Below are 22,500 nucleotides of genomic sequence, written 5' to 3'. Positions count from 1 at the left end.
ATTGAGGGCCTTAGAAAGATGGGATTATAAGGCTTCGTTTAATTTTATTTCAACATCTTTTGACTATTTTTGGTGTATTAATTTTTGTGCATTATATGTTTCATATGATTCATATATAATTTTAATTTCTTTTTTGAGTAGTAACAATATGGTTATTGTGGAGTGTAAATTCGTGTTTTATCAGAAAGTGAATTTTAATATGAGAACATACATGGTTTTATAGAAATACCTTTAGGTAAGGTTACAGTGAAATTTTAAAGAATTTTTGCATCTGTCACTTTAATATAGGATTGACTAGTTTGCAATTGGCTGATTTAACTAATTACTAGGGAGGTTTGTTATAAAAGACTGAATGACATGAAGAATTGTTATCTGATGAAGTCCAATTGTTTCTAAACGGATGAAAGTGCTAATCATTAAAGTTCCTGGTGAACTTCTACACTCAGCTTTGTAGTTTTGCCTTTTCCAGTTTGTGTCTTGTGTTACAACTGATTAAAACAAAGGCTACAAATGCAGCTTGTGCAGGATCAATGATTATGTGACACTACAGTGTGCTTCTGGGGGTATAACTTTCCACATTGTTGTACAACTGGGGAGTTATTATTTATAAGTTTGGGCAGGCTGGCCTCTATACTGGATGCACAGGGAGTTTACCCTTCAACAGAAATCTCATTAAGATGTTAGCGTATGAGTTTTAGAAACAAAATTCTGCTCTCAAGCTGTTGTGACGAAGATATGCTTTTCATTTTATTATGCATTAACACTGCATTGGGGAAGATATTTGGTAGGCTATAGATTCAATGTGTATGAGTCATGGTGACTAGAATTTGCATTAGATTTAATATGTATTTCTTTGTTTTTATTGTATATATTTGTGTGACTCTTATTGCAACATTTTAATGTATTAGGTAAGAGAAGATGTTTTATAGGGTGTTGTGCCTTTGGTTACTGTCAGGTATGTAGGGAACTTGAATAGTTAGTATGAACTAGCAAATAATGACACAGGTTAAGGGGTGAAATTTTTATTGATGATGTGAGTAGAATGGTGATATTTTTGGGTAACATGGAGATGTTTAAAATATCTTGATTTAGACAACATATATGATATGGTACATATATATTATACAAACACACACAGACATACAGACTTATATAGCTATAGATAGAGCTTTATCTATATTGCTATCTATCTATCTGTCTATCTATCTATCTATCTATCTATCTATCTATCTATCTATCTATCTATATATCTATCTCTCTATCTATATGGGGGAACTGACTATTGTCAAATCCCCCTTTGATTGACATTTGTTTCCTCAATAACATTTAGTCAACTACAGAGATGGTTGACTGGTGTGTGAGACTGCATAATTCACAGGGCTGGGAAATATGTCCTTTCCCTGACATTGTGAGATCTTGGAGTTTGTATATATAATTAGCAGGGCATGTGGGGTGTGCGTGGGGTCTTTCCCACTCCCTGCAAAAATTATGTTTCATATTATTATTTAAAATTCTGTTTTGCATGTGCTAAGATTTTGGTCAGCACATGTGGAGTAGTGTGTTCATATTTGCAAAGTTTACCTTTTGTTGTTGATGTTGTGAACATTGATATTTGGGTAATGGAGACTATGGTACAATGAGGATCAAGAAATGTGCCCTTTTCCTCACTGTAGTGTGATGTCAGAGTTGATATATATATATATATAATATGTAAGGGTGTTGGGGGTGCAGAGTATTTTTTTTGTTTTTTTGTAGCAGCAGTTTTTTTGTTGATGTAGACTTCGGGAATGTGATGGTTCAGTGATGTCCAGTTTTGGTGTTCTTGTCTTCTGAAGTGATTTTTGGTAAAGTAAAATTTTGGTGATTCAAAGTAAATCCATATATGTGTGTGTGTGTATACACATATATATATATATATATATATATATATATATATATATATATATATATATATACACACACACACACACACACACAGATAGCTGTACGGGAGATTACTTTAATTGTTTTTAAAGTCAACATCTGTTTTGTCAGCATACTTTGGTTGACAAAACAGATAGTCAACAATTGTGTAACGCTACTACATTACCAGGGTTGGAGAATACGCACAGTATCAAAGTTAGAATATATAATTAGCAGGGGGTGAGGCAGCACAACCCCCAACATGGGGTTGCATGGAGACTTGTTCCCTGCCAAAAAACATTGTTTTATTTTGCATGCATGAGGTTATGCCCTGGAGCATGCACAATGTGTTAATACTGTTTTTAGATTTTTCTTTTGTGTCAGTTTAGCAGTGTAGCAGTGAGTCAAGCCATCTCTCTCTCTCTCTCTCTATATATATATATATATATATATATATATATATATATATATATATATATGTGTGTGTGTGTGTGTGTGTGTGTGTGTGTGTGTGTGTGTGTGTACAGTAAAATGGTTTATGTTCAGGATGAATATACATATATATATATATATATATATATATATATATATATATATATACAATCTGTGTATACACACACACACACACACACACACACACACACACACACACACACACAGACACACACACACACACATTCACGTGTGTGTGTGTGTGTGTGTGTGTGTGTGTGTGTGTGTATGTGTGTGTAGGAAGATTATACAACATAGGGCACTGTTATTTATTGGATGCTGCTATGCTTCTGTTAGCTCTAACACTTAGATTCAACCACAGTTGTCCTTGTTTTAATGAATTCAAGTTACATGAGAAGTACTGAACAAACTGGGTGCTGCAACTTGTTAAATAGTGTGGTAGTGAGTGCCTCTGTGAGCGGCAGAGAGACTTGTTTCCTTGTGCATTTTTCTACATTAGATCCAGTGACATTTCTACTTACTATTTTTCCAAGTAGGGAATTTAACCATCATGGCAACTGGTTTTTGAAAAACAATTTGAGACTATAGAATTTTGGGAGCGGAAGATGGACAGACCATCTTGTTTGCTGTTTGAAACTAATTTCAGCGTTATACCTTACTTCTCGTTTTGCATTCTTAGCACTGAACAACAATGTTTTTGTAAATTAACTGTAAAAGAACTATTTTGGTGCAAAAACATACTGTTCACAATTTAAAATATGATTTAGCGTTGTGCGCTTTTTATTACTTAACTGTGTTTTGATTTTTATTTAGAAAAGAAGTAATTTGATACAGACATACATTGTTCATTATTCATAATTGGTCTTAGCGTTGCTCGCTTTTATTGCTTAGCATTTAACAATACAATGTTTTGAATTTTTTTAGAAAAATAGTAATTTGATTAGATACACACTGTTTTAGTACTGACCACTATTCAATCTTTAATGTAATTAATTAAACATGTTAGATTATTAGTATATAAGCACTGTGATGACAGGAAGTGGTTGTCTGAAGAAGTTCCGGTATTTTCTGGGACGAAAAACACTGGTAGTGTTTAGTGTTTAACGCAACTGAGTGGAATAAACGAGTTTGGATTTTTGTCAGTGGTTCACTTGTGGATTCTTTTACCTAAATAGCCTGCATTTCATTCACCTTCACCAGCGGTTGTCAGTCGTGGGTTCCTTGTTTTCAAGGAAGTTAAACTTAGCCTTCTATTTTAATGAATCTAATAGTCACAATACAGCACATATTAGCTGTAAAAAAACTAGTTTGTTTAACACTCAATCCTTGCCAATTGTCTCAGTTTTCAAGAAGGTATGTGAAACTGAAATTCTGAGATTACTTAATAGCAAAAGAGGTTTGGAATCTTATAATTTGACTAAGAATGAAGCAGCCTTATTAAGGCAAGTTTGTAATAATGCTAACTTACGACTTAATAAACCAGACAAGGATGGGGGTATAGTTATTATGAATAAGAACGATAGAACGATTACATCAACAAAATGGTTACAGTGCTATTTACAGATGCTTATGAAGAATCTAGCATTAATGAAATGAATATTGCATTCCATAAAATTGATCTGATATTGAAGGATTTGTGTATTAATGACCAGATTTTCCCCTCTGACTTTAATTTTTTACAGATTAAGAACCAAAAAACACCTGTTATTTTCAGAATTCTAAAAATACATAAAGATCTCTCTGATCCACCTTTTAGGACAATTGTAGATGCTAGGGCATCAAAAACTTTTTTCATAGCTCAATTTAATGACTATCATACTAAGAACTTAATTTATCAACATCCATCTTTACTGAAGGATTCTTGGGATTTTAACCCAGGAGCTTGATATTGACAGTCTCATTTTTGTAACCGTAGATGTCTTTGAGCTTTTTTCAGTTATACCTCATGATGTTGGAACTGATTGTTTTCTTGAATACTTAAGTACATGTTCCAACTTAGATCATAATAAGGTATTAACACTCAGGACACTAATGGAGGTTTTATTAGAAAGCAATTTCATTGTTTTCGGATGGCAAATATTTAGGCAAAGGAAATTAGTAGCTATGGGGGCAGCACATGCACCCACCTTTGCAATATAGTGTTCGCTTATTGGAAACAAAATTATATCTTTTAATACTGAATAAGCAAGGTCCTGGTCTTCCTATTCAAGATTTCTGGATGACATTATTTTTTGGACCGACACTAAGGATAGCCTGGAAGAGTTTTACAGATACCTCCATACTACTACTGATTCCTGAGGTTTACTATGAATAGTGTCAACTATTTAGATGTTAATATTTTTAAGGATAGAATAAAAGGAACATTTGTATCTAACATCTCTAGAAAACCAACCTATGCCAATATTTTATTGCATTATACCAGTTGTCACGCTACCAAAAAAAATCACTGGTTAAAGGTCAGTGTGTCCGGTTAGCTTGGATGTTGCCTGATGATGAGGATTTTCGGCAGCAATGTAGGATTTTAAAAGTTATGCTCCAAAAAAAGAGGATACCCTATTCTTTCTCTGAACAATATTTTTCAAGAGGTGATCCATAAGAGATTTATGGGCATTTTGTACCTTTACTAGGCACTAGGGAGAACTGTATACCTCCAGTTTTTAACCTAGATGAAAATACTACGAATCAGGATTTTGGTAAAAGCCTAATTCTAACTTTTAATACTGACTTTTATGACATTAGGGCCATTATTGAAAAAAAATTGGTGTATTTTTACAATGGATTCTGATCATATAAGAGTTGTAGGATATACACAGATGATTGTATATAAAAAAGATACCCGTATAAAAACATGGTTGAGCGGGATAGTGTCACACATTTTGGAGGTAGAATAACAAAATGTGGAACATGTACACAATGTAAATATGTCTTAGAAGGGGATTCTGTAATACTTCACAACTATGGATCTGTCTGGTTGAAAAAACAAATATAATTGTAACACTAAATAGATTATTTATTTAGCATTATGTCAAAATGTTTCCGCATTTTATGTGGAAAAACAATAAGGAGTTTTAAACTAGAGTATACCAACATAATTATAGCATTAAGAAGAGAGACCACAATAATGCCCTTGCCAGACACCTTGAAGGTCATAAACAGCATTCATTCAAATTTATAATAACTGATCATGTTGACCTTAACCAGAGGGGTGCCTCTATTAATGAGTTTTTGGAATTAAAAGAATTACAGTGGCAACTCAGAACAAATGCTGTAGTTCTTCCAGGGTTAAATGACCAATATTCTATAAATAGTATTTTAAAATTGAAGGCTAATTCAGAAATATAAAAATATTGTTTAGTGCGTTTTCTTATACACATGGGTAGTCTGTAGGTAGTTATTGTTTATATGTAGTACCTTTTTATGTATAGATTGTTAATAATGCTGTTGTTTTTAACATAAATTGATTGTAAGTACTAACTGGTTATCCAAGCAGATGGCTTAGGTAGGGTATATAAAGTGGTTGCCTGTACTTGTTTTTATTCTGATGAAGTCTCATATAGTCAGGGATGAAAGCGCTAAATAAATCGTATTTTAAGGAACAGGAGACATTGTTATAGTGCTCTGGTCATATAATCCTCATGGGTAACTGTTAGAATGTATTCCTCAGTACCTTATCATAAGGGCCTGATGCCCTTTTGTTATAGAGCCTGTTTATAGTTATGAACAATAATACCCACCAGGTGCATTTGTCATGTTACTCTGGACATTTGCAAGAGTTTTCTAAGACTGTGAGTAGCATTTCAAATAAATTGTTGGCAGTTTAAAGCACAAGACAAGATACAGTGAACTTTGACTACTGCTGGTGATGTAAGTATCATCAGCTAAGGAGAATGCAATTTATTTTCAGAAAAAAGTGTTTTGTGGAAATCTTAAAAGCATTTTTTAATCTTTACAAGTCTGACTCTTTATGTGGATACGGTGAATATTCATTCATCCCATGCTTGAAATGGCCATAGAATCTAACCTCCTGACTGGATGCTGATTGACTCAGTATTAATGCCTTCAACATCCCATCTAGTTGCTCTTAACAAACATTTTAAGGAACAGGAGACATTGTTATAGTGCTCTGGTCATATAATCCTCATGGGTAACTGTTAGAATGTATTACACAGTACTTTATCATAAGGGCCTGATGCATTTATATAGTATCTCCAGCTGTACTAAAAAGCAGATAAAATTATTTGTCCGTCTTGGAAAAAAGAATTATTAATTGTCTTTAGTTTGGTACAAAATATGAAATGTTCTACTCTTTATACTTTTGTTTTTGAAATAAAATTTTCATTGAATATTCTGGGAAAGGCAAAGAACAACAAATAACACGTTGACATATTTTTTTGATTTAACTACATAAAAGCTTAACAGAAAGCCGTAGTGTCTGATCTTCATTCTTTTATTGATGTACAGACTTCGTACAGTGTTCTACTGTATGACTTTTGGAAATGTCTTCAGATAAGAAATGCTGTTGATAGCTGGTAAACCTCATATTTAAATTTAACTGCTGCATTTCCTCTAATGAATGCAGTAAACATTGTTATCAGGGACATAAAGATCATTCAGCATTCAGGAAGAAATCAGAGATGGTATTGTTGAACAGATGAAACACTGCCTGCTGATAAATATAGGAAAATCTCCTCATGAAATAATCAAGACACTGTACCTCTACATAAATTTAACTCACTCTGTCAAACTTATATCAGTTGGATATGCAGAGTGTACTCAGTTTCACAGAATGGTGTCACGTCCCACACCCATTACGTGGATGAATCTCTTGTGCCCAACAACACAGAAGAAAATTAAAAATGTTGACCTTTGGGACTCTTTCCTACTGAGTTATTACTTTCAATAAAGAACCTGCAACATGTATTTGTGATCTCTTTTAGTTTAAACAGCTAATTCTGAAATATCGTAATCAAGTCTATCTGCTTTCTGTAGATAAATTAAAACAGCAACTTACTATTTCCTGCTTAAAATGGTCACTGCCTAAACGCTGTCACATCTCTCCTTTTTCTAATCTATTACATTTCTTAAAAAAAATTTTGTCTTTTAGCTAAGAAGATTGCTATAGTTTAAATGTAAGAAGCCTGTTGGAGATCTATGAGCATCTTTTATTACACTAAAGTAAAAACGGACAAACTCCTTAATATGTTTTCTTCATTGTTAAAATTGAGAACTTGTTTTAATGCTGTGTTTTACAGCTACTGTTAACTTTCTTTTCATCAAATTTTGTAATGGGTAATAAAATAATGCAGTGAATGTTAGGATAACCATTACACTGACTGGACACTTGTTTACTACCTTACAGGTGGTGGTGGTTTCTTTACTGGGATTATGCTTGTATTGTATAACATACCAGATCGATGAACAGACCTCTTTCCATTTTGGACTTAAGGTAATTTGTCATAGTTTATCATTATTACTATTAAAGTATACATAGAATATAACATTTGTTTCTCAAGTAAAGGCCTAAAAACTGCTGTTTTATAAAGTATAAGATTTTTGCTGCTGCTTTCTATGGTGCACATCATATTTGATGTTCATTTTCTAAGTTATACCACTTGTCTACAGTTGTAGTTATTTCACTGTGTCCTATGCTGTACTTAGAAGCTGTTAAGCTCAATGTTCTGTCCTGGAATGGGGAAAATCACATTCTACAGCAAATAAATCTCAGAAATCAACATACAGTATGCCCAATGCCAGCACCAGCCATTTCAAGAGACCAAAGTCAAATACTTGAAAAATGACATCACTTTCATTACCAATAAACATGCTAGCAATAATAAAACTAGAATATGCATATACATGTAATGGGAACATAATATATATACAGTAATGACATGATGGACTGGTACACATAATGGGATTTTACACATAACCCATGATATCTTATGTCAAGTAAACAATGAGAACAAAGCCTGAAGACATACCACTCAACTCTACAGATTTTCTCAGAATGTCCAGAATTCTGCCTCATAGTTTTGGTCAGTTTTTCATAAAATTGTGTTTTTTCTGGCAAATTACTGGCAAATCATTAAAGATTGAAGTTAGAAAATAATGACAGGCATTTGAGTTTCAGACTTCATGCCCTTCAGAAAATTCATGCTAATGGAAAATCTGTTATTCTATCAACATTCTACATTTGTAAGAGTAATATTTAAAAATTGTCCCCTATTTTTGGGCCTTTGTCCCACTTTTATTTATGGCTTTGTCCAGATTTCTTGCTCTAAGAGGTTGAGGTATATCTGAGGAGTTTACTCAGACAGGGGAAGGGTGTGCATGAAATCCCTGTGAGAATGCAAAGCCATCCTTTATTTTTAATATCTACTGGTGGGCATTTTCTGACTAAATCAAGTAGACATACACAGTGACACAGACAGACAGGCACACACAGATGTGTGTTACACACACACACACACACACACACACACACACACACACACACACACACACACACACACACACAGACACATGCATTTATGTAAAAACATCTGTAAGCCTCTTATATTGCTGAGGCCTGCTACAGCTCTCATAACACAATTTTATGTGAAAAAAATCATAACAGTTAAAACAAAAAAAGGATAACCATTGCTAATTAGGGCACTTTGAATTTGTTTCTTTTGGTAGAGATTGTAGATCCAAAAAGTAAAGCATGTTGTGAACACAATCTTGCAGCATAGGGAATCTCGTACCAATAATTTAATTCATAGGCTGTAATGCTAGATATAACCAGGTCAGCCTCTGGGAGAAAACATTCTGCCAATTCTTAAAGTACAATAATGTTGTAGTCCATCTCTGCCACTTAAGAAAACATACATGTTGTGTTTATGCAAATGCCCTTGCAGGGCAAATAAGCACTATAAATACTAAGAAAGCCCCTACCAGCCATTCAGGCAATAACTTGGAGAATGTTGGAGAGAATTCTAACTGCACTTGTTTGATGTTATTTCCAGAGAAACAAAGTTATGTGTTCATTCAAACGTTTTAAGACCCACAGTAGATAAAGTCTGTTTATATGGATTGTTACTAGCACTTTGCACTTTATCCTCTTTAAACTATTGCATTGCCTGAAAGTTAGAGATGACAGTCTTTGTACTTTCCACCTGTTAATTATGTTTGTTACTACATATTCTCATTGTACCACTTTCTGTATACCTGTAATACATTTCTATGTACCTACTATACCTGTTTACCAAATGTTGCATTTTATTGCTTTTTTACTTTATTATATTATACAGTTTCTGCTACTGGCTGTAGTTGTGGCTGCAAAGGGTCCCTGGACTAGTCTACCTTTCAAGTTAAAATGTTACTTTAATAACGATACCTTGAAACAAGAACAGTGAGAAAATCCTTCAAAGAACAAACCATGTGTCAGCATATTCCAAGATAGTTTAGGGGTAAATACTTTCTTCTGCTCAACCAAGTCCATGTCGTCAGTGTAACCTATGCTACAAGCTTTCCCAGTAGAAGATCAGAAATCCGATTTCATGTTTCTGTCAGTGCTTCCTTGCTCCTTATGCACAAAAGAAAATCTACAATAAAGTATCTAAACTATGAAAACCGTTAAACTTTCCATGATCTGCATCCAACAGTCTACGTCCAGAATACCTGACACTCCTGTTACCATAACATTTTCTGTTACTGTTCTTATCCATAACTCATCTGAGTATATTATGTTCCTAAAATGCAAAAAGCATAAGCAGTTATTACACTTCCCAGCTGTGAATTTTTGGACACCTACAATATTTTTCATGCACTAGCATTGTTATTATCTCTGACCCATTAGAAAAGCACACACATTGTAAACTTCTCCATCATTCACTTGTCTGTAAAAGTCCTTCCTACTTCTAACATGGTTTCTTGCTAATCAAGGAACAGAAACAGTATTGCTGTCTTTTATGGATTTTCTGTTTAGAAAACTGAATGAAAATTAATCTATTATGAACTATTTTCAGCCTTTCTGAAGCATTCAGCACTATGGATCTGGTCCCAAAAGACTTGCTGTCAGTGTAAGTGACCATTTACACTGAGGGCAGATGTTTTGGAACCTGGCCCCCAGTGTAAGCCTGTTAATAGATAGGCCTTACACCAAAGTAAGTCACTTACACTGACAGCAAGTCTTTCAGAATTAGGGCAGACTTACACTGAGAGCAACTCTTTTGAAATCTGACCATATCTCTTGGCATTGTCCTGCAAAGGCTACCAAGCTGTGGACTACCACTTCTGACCTTATGTTGGTAGCGGGTTCAGATGATAATGATGGTTTATCAAAATCTTAAGTAAATTGCTATTTCCATCTGGAGTTCCACAGGAATCAGTCCTAAAACTTCATCGTAAATTGTTAATAAAATGTCTAACTCTTTTGGCTAACCAAATCTTATTCAGTATGAAGATAATTTGGAATTTTCTATTTTGGATTAATTAAAAATGAAACAACTAATAACTTCTAGTCCACCATTAGTCAACAATAAAGAATGGTTATTTTTTTATCTCTGCAAAACTGATAGTTATGATATTTTCTGCAAGGAAAAGTGAGTCACCAAATAATCTACATATTTGTGTAATATCTTGAGACAATACACTTCCTGAGTGGATCATCCATGCAAACTTGCTGACAACACTGGCCTAGGCCTATGGTTTTCTTTACATATGAAAGCTACTGTGCATCAAAATAATTATGACTTGAACTGTTGTACATGACAAGGTAGTTCATTATGGCCTGAGAGTCTTTGTGATTTAGGCATAATTACTTCTCAGCTTGCTTTTTGTATTTTGAATAATCAGTCATCCAGAATCAGTAGTGCAATGGATAGCAACAGACTTTCCTTTGGTACTGGAAGACCAGAAGGCTGTGGGTTCTATTCTCTCTCCAGGTGACTGGATTTCTGACACTGAGTGTGCCATCCTTTGGATGAAGTGTAAACTGAAGTCCCATCTGAGTTGGTGGTAACTCAGTTGATTTTAAAGATCCCATGGCACCTATCAAAAAGAGGAAGGGTTCTCCCCAGGCATCTGCTGAAAAAGGACCTGCATCCAGTTGGAATTTCCCCGTAAACAAATGTAAATAAATAAATAAATACATTTTACAAATCTTAAATATTTAAAATATAATCTTAATAAATAAAATTATATTTAAATTATTTAAAATATTACACAGAAGCTATTTAAATTGACCTCATATTTTCTTTTTTATATTCAAAATGCATTTATAACTGACCCCCATTCTACTTTCCACAACCAATTTCTTATTTTTTTAGCATTTCTGTTAAATTCCATTAAATGTTATACATTATTTCTTTCACTCTTTGGTTCCAAATTATCCTGATAATATTAAATATTTTTTATCTACCTTCTCAATAAACACTTCATCTTTATACAAAAAACTTATTTAATCATATCCATATTAATATTTTGTATCCCTTAATTTTGTCTAAATTAGTCCATAATATATAATTTATTTAACATTTAAAAAAGATAAATTCAATAGTTTCTTCTTTATGACAATAATTACATATGCTTTCACTTTTTTATATGGCATATTTGCTTTGACTGCTAATTCCTTATCGCCAGTCTCCATAAAAAAAATCATTACATTCTACTCTCTTTTTAAATCTATAATTTCTTGCTTTTATAGCTTTGATTTTCACTTCCTGCAGTTCTGTCCGTGGGTATATGTAAAATAGTTTTGCCATTACTTTTTTATACTACTTTTTCTTTCGTCTTCTAAATCTTCAATACTTACTTTCCACATTACAATTTTCATTCGATATGCTTTAATTTATTCATTCATATACTCTTCTATTCTTTTACAACTTTTCATCATATCCAATATTTTTAACAGATTTATTAAATTATATTTTTTCTTTTAACTATTTAAGTATTTCATATAGATGTAATAAAACTACAAATACCACTTTAGTTATAATTCCTAAACCATCCTCTTTTGCTACATATAGCACACCTCTCATTATAGGATTAAAATGACATCCTTATATAAAGTAGAAGATTGCATTAATGATACCTTTTTCAGTTGAGAACAGCATACTAAACATACTAGCTATATATGAAATATTGTATTTTTTTCTTGAAAGAAAGTTGAAAAAACCTCCAAAAAGAATGCATATATTTGATTTTTCATAACATTTTCCATTTGTAGTACTACAACATTTTGTTTTCCAAATATAATACCCAATGACTTTATTTCTTGAGAGCTAAAATCAATACCTTTAATCCTACCTTCATGCACTAAATCTTTACTTTTTTCTATGTTCAAAAACATACCAGCATACCTCTCAACCTCTTAGAGCAAAAAAAAAACTGGACAAAGCCGTAAATAATGGGGGGACAAAGGCCCCAAAATAGGGACACATTTTAAATATTGCTCATACAAACTTAGAAAGTTGATATAATAACGGGTTTTGCATTAACATGAATTTTCTGAAGGGTACGAAGTCTGAAACTCAAATGTCTGTCATTATTTTCTGACTTCAACCCTCAATAATTTACCAACAATTTGCCAGAAAACCACAATTTTATGAGAAACAGACCAGAAATGTGAGACAAAAAACTGGACATTCTGTGAAAATATGTATAGTTGAGAGGTATGTATACCAGTTTTATCTATATACAAGTTCAACTTGCTTTTAATTTCTTCCATTCCATTCAAATGCTTAACTAGAATGATGTTATCTGCATATGATAACATTATAGGTATATCAATACCTTCCTTTGTTCAATATCCAGCATTACCATCTACTAAATGAATGTAGTTATTGCATTCATAACTATTGAAAATATAATGTTACTAAAAGGACATCTTTGCCTTTTATCTCTTTTAATTCTTATTTCTTCACTCAGCCATCCATTAATCAAAACTTAATTTTATTCAATGTGTATGCTGTAACACACACATTTCTTATTTTTGTAATTAAATTATAAGCTTTGAATATATCCCATAGCATACTATGCTGAATAGTGTCAACAGCTTTGCTTAGATCTCCTATCATAAATAAAGTCTGTTCTTGTCTATTTAGTACATCATCTACATTTTTTTAAATCATTAAACATTCTTGACAGCCTTTTCCTTTAAAACTATGTATTGAATCTAGTAGAATACTCTTAAGTTTTCATCTCATTCTTTTCTGCAGTATTTTCAAAAAGGTTTTATAATAATCATTATTCAAAACAATAGGCCCCCAATTTTTATACCTTTTCTCTCACCTTTTTGTCATAGAAATTTAAAAATTCCACTCCGTAATTCCTTATGTTTAAATCCTTCATTAAAGCACTCATTTAATACTGCTATGAAATCTTTTGACTTATGGTCATGCTCTTATACATCTGATACTCTAAGCTATCTAGAACCCACTACTGTATGTATATATACTTTTGTTAATACTATATCCAGTTCTTCTAATCCTATATTTTTTCCAATCTATATTTTCTTGCTCAGTGGAAGTTCTTGCTTTCCATGACATCCTTTGTTCTTAAATAATATCTTTAAATAAATTTTTGATATATTCTATAACAATATCCATTATATCTCTTTGGTCGTTCTGTACTATCCCCTTTTTTGTCTAGTAATTCTCTCATTATACTGTCTTCCTTAACTATTTTATTTACATAAGGATATATCTCTTCTTTTTTTACCTTGTAGGAAATATCTTTGTTTGTACAACAGATTTTATTTTTTATTGATTTGTTGTATATAACTCCTGTTATTTCTTAAAATATTCATTTTCATTCTTTTCTAAATCCTTACAAAGTTCTACACTTAACTTACTATAACTCTTTTTCACTTCCTTTCTCTTTTTAACTAGCCACCCTTGATAATTTTTTTATATTTCTTTTTAGAATATATCCACCATTCAGACCAACATTTATAAAACTGTTGCATACTTATGTGATCTTCCCATAATTCTAAATTTCTTTATTCACCCTCACCTACCCACTCTAATTCATTAATTCTTTTTAGACAGTTTCCTATCTTAACTTACCAACTTTGTTTCTGAATTCTATCCAGATAGCTTTATGGCCTAAAAAACTTGTGTCTAATGTACCTTCATTTTTATTTCACATCCTTCCGAAAAAATAGTCTATCAGTGTTCTATATATTTCTCTACTATATGTCCATGAATTGCTCTTCCATATTCTTAACTTCCCACATCTCATAATTTCTATAACTTTTTTTACATCATTCCCCTTCTTTTTGTTTCTCAAGTTACAATTGAAGTCTCCTGCTGTAATAACTTCCATATTAATAGCAATGTTCATAGGTTCATAGGTGTGTACTAAGCTATTAGCCTTGGAGCCTTTACAAACCTTCCCCATAGGATTACCCTGACATTGTGCCACCTGACCTTAGTTCCCAATGCCTGTGTTGAGTAGAGCCACTGGAGTGATCCCTGGGGTGAATTTTCTATTTCCCATCCACTCATCAAGGTATCTCTTGAAGAGGGCCAGTGAGGTGCTCTGTTTGACATGTATAGGAAGTCTATTCCCTAGCAAGGGCAGTCTCTGGATTATGAACGTGCCTCTCTAGCATGTTCTGTTGACTGCGGTAATGAGGCTAAGGTTACTGGAGTGTGTGGTGCGGATGGATTGTGATTTCTTTAGATGTAGCATTTCTAACAGAGCTGGATCGGACATGGCTTTGTATGTCAAGCAGAGATCACCTCTAAGTAGGTGATATGAGACAGAGAATAGTTGGAGTTTTTTGAGTCTGTCCATATAGAACAAGTGTTTAAGGCCTAAGATCCTCTTTGAGAGGTACTTTTGTGGCCTCTCCAGTTGTTGCAGGTGTCTAGTGAGGTACATGCCAAATGGGGCATTGTACTCGACGATTGGCCTAATGAGGGAAGTGTAGAGGGAGACAATGACCTCTTTCTTCCTGGATGCAAAAGCCTTAGTAATGAGATGTGCCACATAGAAGGACTTTCTGACCACAGTGGCAATGTGGTGGTCAAAAGGGAGGCTGTTGTCAACCTGTGTTCCCAGATCTCTTATAACACCTTGTGTGTTGAGTGGACTAACATCCATGTGGTAATTCATGGGAACATATCTTCTTTTTCTTTACTAGTTACATAGCATATAATGCAATTATTCTATAGACTTTATCTCTCCATCTAACATCAATAACCATAATCCTACCCATTAAAATTATAGTAATATCAAACACCTTAACTTTCTTTTTCACAAATAATACTATTTCTGAGCACAAATCCTGTCTTAAATTCCAGTATATCTCATTACCCCACAGACATTGTGTTTGAAATCTTTCTTTTGTTAAAAAATCTTGTATCTGCTATCATAATGATATTAATATCACATTTTTACACCAGTCTATAATAGCTAGTTTTCTAATAATGCTCTTAAAACTGTTAACATTCAGTGCTAATATCCTGCAATTACCATTATTTCTGTTTAGGAAAATGTTCTAAGGGAAAACAGATAAATCTTCACCCTTCACCCTTTTTCTTTTTTCTTTTCCTTTGTGTTTAATCCAATATTTTTTTCTCTTTCTCCTTCTCACTCTTTTACCTATAGTATTTTCTTTTTTTTTTTACTATATTATAGGTAAAATCTTCTTCATCACTAACTTTAGTGCCTTTTTATATTTCATTTTTGTTTTTTATGCATCATACTTTTTACCATCTTTTTTACCTGTTTCCTCTGTATTTTTTCATGATTTTGTTCCTGTTCTTCTTCACTAACTACTTCCATAACCCTTTGAATGTGTTCAGACCTAGTAGCTTCATGTATTTCTACTGTACCTTCTTTACAATCCATTCATGTATGACCTACCTTATTGGATTTATAACATTTTAACTCACATTTTTTTGCATCAACAATCAACAGTCAAATGATGTGATTTTCCACAGTAGAAACAAGTTTTAGGTTGACCTCAATATTTAACAACACCCTTTTGACCATCTTTATTTATAATGCTAAGAATAAGAATGATTTTATCATTTTCCATTTTTAGTACAACATTACAATCCCAACCCTCAGTCCATAATCGTCTATTGTTCAAAACTTTAGAAATGTCCAATACATCTTTACATGTACTATTTAAATGTCTTTTCAAAGTCTCTTTTTGAATTTCTGTTCTAAATTGAACATGAATTTTCTTCTTAAATTCTTTGAAAAAAAGCTTCAACTACATAAGCATTCCATGGAGTATAGTCTTTCATATTTTCATATTTACTCAAAAATGTTTCCTTTGCCTATTTCCAAAATTTATATCACAAAAAGTTTCTTTGTTTATATCAATGAAAGCTCTTACCTCTGCTGGAGAAGTTTCAGTTAAAAAATGCATTTTCTTAGTTACATTCATTTGCTCACACAGTATTTATGACAGAGTAAGGAATGTTTAAAGTGTGCTAACTTGTTATACTCTGGGAACATATGCTGTTAAGTACCCCTTTCTTCCCCATTACACGTCTAGCATTTGACATCTACCTGTGGAAAAAGTCTTTGGCGTCTGCTTGTGATATAAAAGTATCTATGAAACACTACTAGGCAAAAATTATAAACCTTCTTGATTTTATTGCATATGTGGGAGCTGTATAAATCCTACCATGGTTCTTTGTGAATGGCTTATCTAATCTATCTTCTCCAAACTTTTCTGACCTCTTCTGATTGATTCCTACAGTTATTGGGCAATATTTTATATAGCCTACCAATTATCCCTTTTTAACAGCAGCTTCTGTTCTAGAAAAAACTCAGACAGTGCACACCTTTAATTTAGGGTTCCTCTATCCCTTTCTCTTTGTCTATACTGATATCCCTGATAGGGAAGGCAATCACTAGCTGTCTTCTTAGCCTCTTCCTATTCTATTACCTTTCCCTCTCTAATTATTTGTTCCCAAAACTTTGGATCCTTTCCCAGGTTCTTGCGGTAAATTTCAGCTCCCTATTGCCTAGTTGCAGCCATCCGTACTGGTAAAATTTCCTTTCTTCATTCCCATGTTGGCTTAGTTCTTAGTATACTTTATGCTGTTTTATGAATATAATATTCTGTATGACTGTTGTTATTCTCCTTAAGGATTTGCATCCAAAATCCCATTCTTTCCTTATTTCTTGAATTACCCCCTGCTTCATGATCACATCTTCCCACTTTGAATTGTAGCTTTCTGCTTGTGTTATGTATAAGTGCCTTAACTATATCACTTTAAAATATCCCTCTAAATCAGGTAATCCTAAACCTCCTTGTTCCATTGGGAGGATCAATTTATCCCACTTGACTCTTCCCTCTTCCCCTTCCAAATAAAATCCTTTAGCTGTTTATTAATTACTACCCAAAGCTTCTCCCCTGGTTGATAAAAATATGTCTGACCTGTGTATAAAGTTAAAGGGACTAAAACATTTTACTGCTTGTATCTTGCTATCCATATCAACAGGCAAGAGCTTGCAATTTCTCAATATTATCTTTTTTTTTAGTCTATACCAACATATCCTTAGCTGCCACAACAGAATCCCTTTTAATCCCTACTCCCCATAATTATGGATATCGCTGGACCAATCCATGTGTGAGTACAAAGTTTATAGTCATAGCCTTTGTTTTATCTTTATTAATGTTATGTCCCGAAAAAGCACAGAACTGTCTCAAATGTTCCACAACACTGAGATGTCATTTTCTGGTTCCATCATGTACAAAATAACATTATCTACAAATAAAATCAGCTTTTCTTTTACACAATACCAATTATATCCTTGAATTTCTGATTCCCTTATTTTCTTTGCCAATGGCTCTAAATATAGCACAAATAAAGGGGAAGGAGGACACCCCTGCCTGGTTCCTCTGTTCTGATACAACTTATCAGAGAGAAACCCTCCCACTTTGATTTTTGCCTATGATCACTCATATATACTTCAAATAAACTGTATGATTTAATAAGGAAATGCAAATGCATTCATTTCTGTACTCATAAAATCCCAGCATTCTCAGTTGAATGTTTTCTCTGCATCAATTTAAAATTGACATGAGCTTATATGAAGATGCATCAGATAGGTCTTTACGTTCTTTAGATATTGCAGCCACCATAGCTTTTTCTCCAGGATATTAGTGCCTCCCCTTCTTTTAAAATACGGTTAAACAAAACCTTCCAGATCTTTTTTAAATACATTATTTAATTAGATCTTAAGACATAGGGAAATATATATCAACTGATAAAAAAACAAACCATTTTAACATTTTTCCATTTAAATACATTATACATCACATATCTTTTTCTTTCTTTTTTTGTAATTGTCATCAGGCCAACATTACATAAATTGCTGAATTCCTGCCTTCACTTAAATCTCACTCCTCCTCCTCCTGAACATTATTCTGCATGTATTGTTCCAACAATTTCCATTTTCACTGCTTGTATCTTGCTAACCATATCCATAAATAAGAGCTTCCAGTATCTCAGTTTTTGCATTATCTTTTGTTTAGCCTCTTCTCATGTATCAGCTGCCATAACAGAATCCTTTTAAACCCGTACTACTAAATACTTCATTTTACCATGTCTCCATAAATATGGGTATTGCTGAATCAGTTCATGTGTGGGTACATAGTTTATACCTATAAGCCAAGCACCAATTCTTTTTGTGACACATTTGGCCACTGACTGCTGAGTGAAGCCGATGATGTAAATCTGAGAAATGTACAAAAGATATCAAACCTTCATTCATGCTTGTGAATAAACATCTCAGATCCATATTTTACATGTAGAATAGTGAAATAACTGTGGCTGCTTCATACATAGAGTGGATAGTTATTAAACTCTGAGGAAATATAATGTTGATAGATCCTTTATTTTTCTGCAGTGGAGGCATACACGAAATGCAATCTTTATATGTCACTGAACAAAATTATTCTGTTTTTTTTTGTTTATAGATTTCCTATAAAATTAAAATCTGAATTATGTTTCTGTCTTTCTTTTTTCAGCTGGTTTTCTTCTTGTTGTGTGTTCTCAGTATGATTATTTGTATCCTAGCATTGGCATTTGCAGCGCATCATTATTCGCAGATCGCACACTTCGCATGTGACTTGGTCATGGCTGACTGCAAGTGCAAACTGGACCCTAAGGATCATATTGCAAGAACAATTATCTATAAAAATGTATCAGACTGCTCTGCCATCACCAGCCATCTGAAACTTTATCTTCTTCTAGAGATAGTTCTGAACATGACTGTGTCACTCGTATGTTTTGTCGGCTGCTTTCTGATGTGGAAACATCGATATCAAGTGTTTTATGCAGGTGTCAGAAAAAATTCGTTAACAATTTTGCAAGTCCAGCAGCAGAAACCATGAACTGACAGAATTAATTTGCCTTATTACCAGTAACTACAAACATGAAGTATTGTTATATTTGTAAGATTTTTTTATAAACAGCATTCAAAACCTTTTTAAGAAAACAGTGACTTTCTATGAATGCAGATTTCAAGCATTATTTTTCCTAAAAAACTGTCTCTCAAATGTTTGTCTTTACAGAACCAAAGTTTATTTAAGTTTGCTGTGTTCTATATACTGACTAAAACCTGTGGGTGGGATGTCCTAAGGAAGCTCAGAACTTGTATTATTTTATTTGGATGACTCAGTAAAGGCATATCAGTCCATCTGCATATGTATATGTCACTGTAATTAAGATTTTAAGAAAATTAGGAATATATATGTATAAGTCTTAGGATAATGTGTTGATTCATTTTCATAGCTGTAAACAAGTTGGTAGGAATATGCCTGTATATGCACATATTTGCACAATGTGTTTATTTTTTGTTGGCTGAATTAAATCCAGTAGGCATGGCTTATTTTCAATGGAGACCTGAGGTAGAATTTGTACTGATTAAAGGAAATTTAGATAGGCCACTGGGGAAATCTCCACTGCTGTTTTTCAATAAGTGCCATACGATGATGTAAGATAGTAGAGACAATATATTGATGTGTGATATATAATCACACTTGTTACAAAACTGGATTACAAGTATGTGGTTTGCACGACACTGATTACATTCCCAGAGTGGAAAAGTATTGCTATACTTCTGTCCAAATAATACCAAAATTTGGATCATATTTTCATATTCTGTCAAACAGAAACCATAGAGAAAATTCCACAATTTTAAGTAAGTCTTCTCTGGAAACCATAACACACGTTTAAGCTCCTAAAACTAAAATCAATTACACTCTTAGGATCTTACATAATAGAGACAATACAGATTAAACCAAAATGGTTTCAATCTGGTGGCCTTGCTACTTCATAAAAATCTCCCCAAATCATACAAAATTAATTTTTAATGCAAACGTACCCAAGTCTGTTATCTTCTACCAGAGATGCGGCATACATCTTTGGGCAGATTGGTTGTATTCTGGATAAGACTTGAGTTAACCAGAGTAATGGCTCAGGAGAGCCAGAAAAAGTCTTCCGTAACTCTTTTATCTACTAGAAGGAAGGTGGGAGACATTGTAGAATATTTTTATTTGTTATCAGAGGCTAAAGGTCCTTAGGAAGACCACAGCTGCTTGGGGTAGGTGTGGCATGTTGACTGCAATAGAAGAATGAGAGAGTACACACATGTGCACACACAAACACATGCAAACACACTCATGCACACACAGACACACACATATCTACACCACATAATTTGCCATTGCAGACTATACCAAACAAGCATTTTTGCAGGCAAAATCCTGTGTAAATGGAGTAGAATACTAATGCTTTCCTTCTCAATTAAACTTACTACAGGTGAAAGAACATTGGGATGAGGCAGGCATGAGGCCAAATAAGAATCATTTTGATGAACAAGAATATTCCATTATATTTATTATCATTAAAAATGACATAATTCATTCATTCTTTCATTCATATACTCAGTCCTAATTTATTATCACCTACTTCAAGGTTGCAGCATCTTGAGACATAATGAGACTGTCTCTTATACTGCCAATAAATGTCCAGATTCTGAGGAAGTAAGGTCATTATATGTCACTTTTCTCAAAGTCACTTTGGAAAGTACATCCTCCAATATGCATGTGGAGGGAGTGGTGAGACATTTTTAATAATGACCGTAAAGATGTCCCATATATTTGAACACAGCATGAAATGCCTGTCCCACCTATCTCAAAAGTATAAAGCATGAATAGCTCACAATCTGCAACCAATTGTTTGAATCCAGTAAAAAATAGTAGCTAATATTTTCTCTAAAGGATGGATACTTAAAACAGGGAAACTGAAACTCGGCAAATGTGGCTTCCTATTCTGAAGTTGCTAAAGAAAATGGAAAGGCAAATATACACACACACACACACACACACACACACACACATATATATATATATATATATATATATATATATATATATATATATATATATATATATATATATATATATATATATATATATATATATATATATATATATATATATATATATATATATATATATATATATATATATATATATATATATATACATATATATAAATATATAGGGTTCCTATTATGTGATCAAAGATGCATTCTGTCAAATGCATCTTCATCGAATGTAAAAGAAATAAAAGGCAAAATAGCGAAGCGGCTTTTAAGCAAATTTTTTCCCTGGGAAAGAATTAGCTTGGCCGCTTCTGTTACTTTGCTGTTTTCAGCACTGTAGTGCGATCTCAGAGTTGGTATATTTAAGTAGGGGGGTGGGGGGACAAAGCCCCCCACTTTATGTAATGTTTTAAAGTTTTTTTTTTTTTTTTTGGAACAGCGATTTTTTTTTTTCCTTGGAAAAAAAAATCGTTGTTCTGAGGTTTCAACATTGTAAGCTTTCGCTTACATAGGGTCGATTAATCATTGTTTGCTTTTTTAAGCGTTTGATGATGCAATATAGACCCATATGTGTGTATGTGTATGTGTAAAACCAAGTATTTTCCTTTTCTCTAAGTAATGGTTATCTCAGAAATGATTATAATACATGGCAGAGATGGGGGGGCACAACCTCCAATATGGGGGTTGTAAAGGCTTATTGCCACACACATTAAATATTACATTTGAATAAATATCCTTTTGAGGTCTTCTGTTTATAATTATGTAAATTTGCAGCAAAATGATCAGCACTTATTATTA

The 22,500-nt window shown here is 33.1% G+C and overlaps 1 protein-coding gene across 1 annotated transcript in view; it reads left to right on the top strand.

The window, feature by feature from the left end:
* Positions 1 to 21,701, top strand: part of SSPN (sarcospan) — a 153,798-nt gene extending 132,097 nt beyond the window's left edge. The window contains exons 2-3 of the mRNA XM_044087659.1: positions 7,715 to 7,801; positions 19,340 to 21,701. Coding sequence (XP_043943594.1) covers positions 7,715 to 7,801; positions 19,340 to 19,705 — 453 coding nt within the window. The 3' untranslated portion in view covers positions 19,706 to 21,701. The remainder of the gene's footprint in view (positions 1 to 7,714; positions 7,802 to 19,339) is intronic.
* Positions 21,702 to 22,500: the final 799 nt, after the last annotated feature.

The sequence above is a fragment of the Protopterus annectens genome, chromosome 11.part0 (genome assembly GCF_019279795.1).
Source record: "Protopterus annectens isolate FY-2018-M chromosome 11.part0, PAN1.0, whole genome shotgun sequence".
Classification (NCBI taxonomy): Eukaryota; Metazoa; Chordata; order Ceratodontiformes; family Protopteridae; genus Protopterus; species Protopterus annectens.
This window is presented reverse-complemented; position numbering and strand designations above follow the sequence as displayed.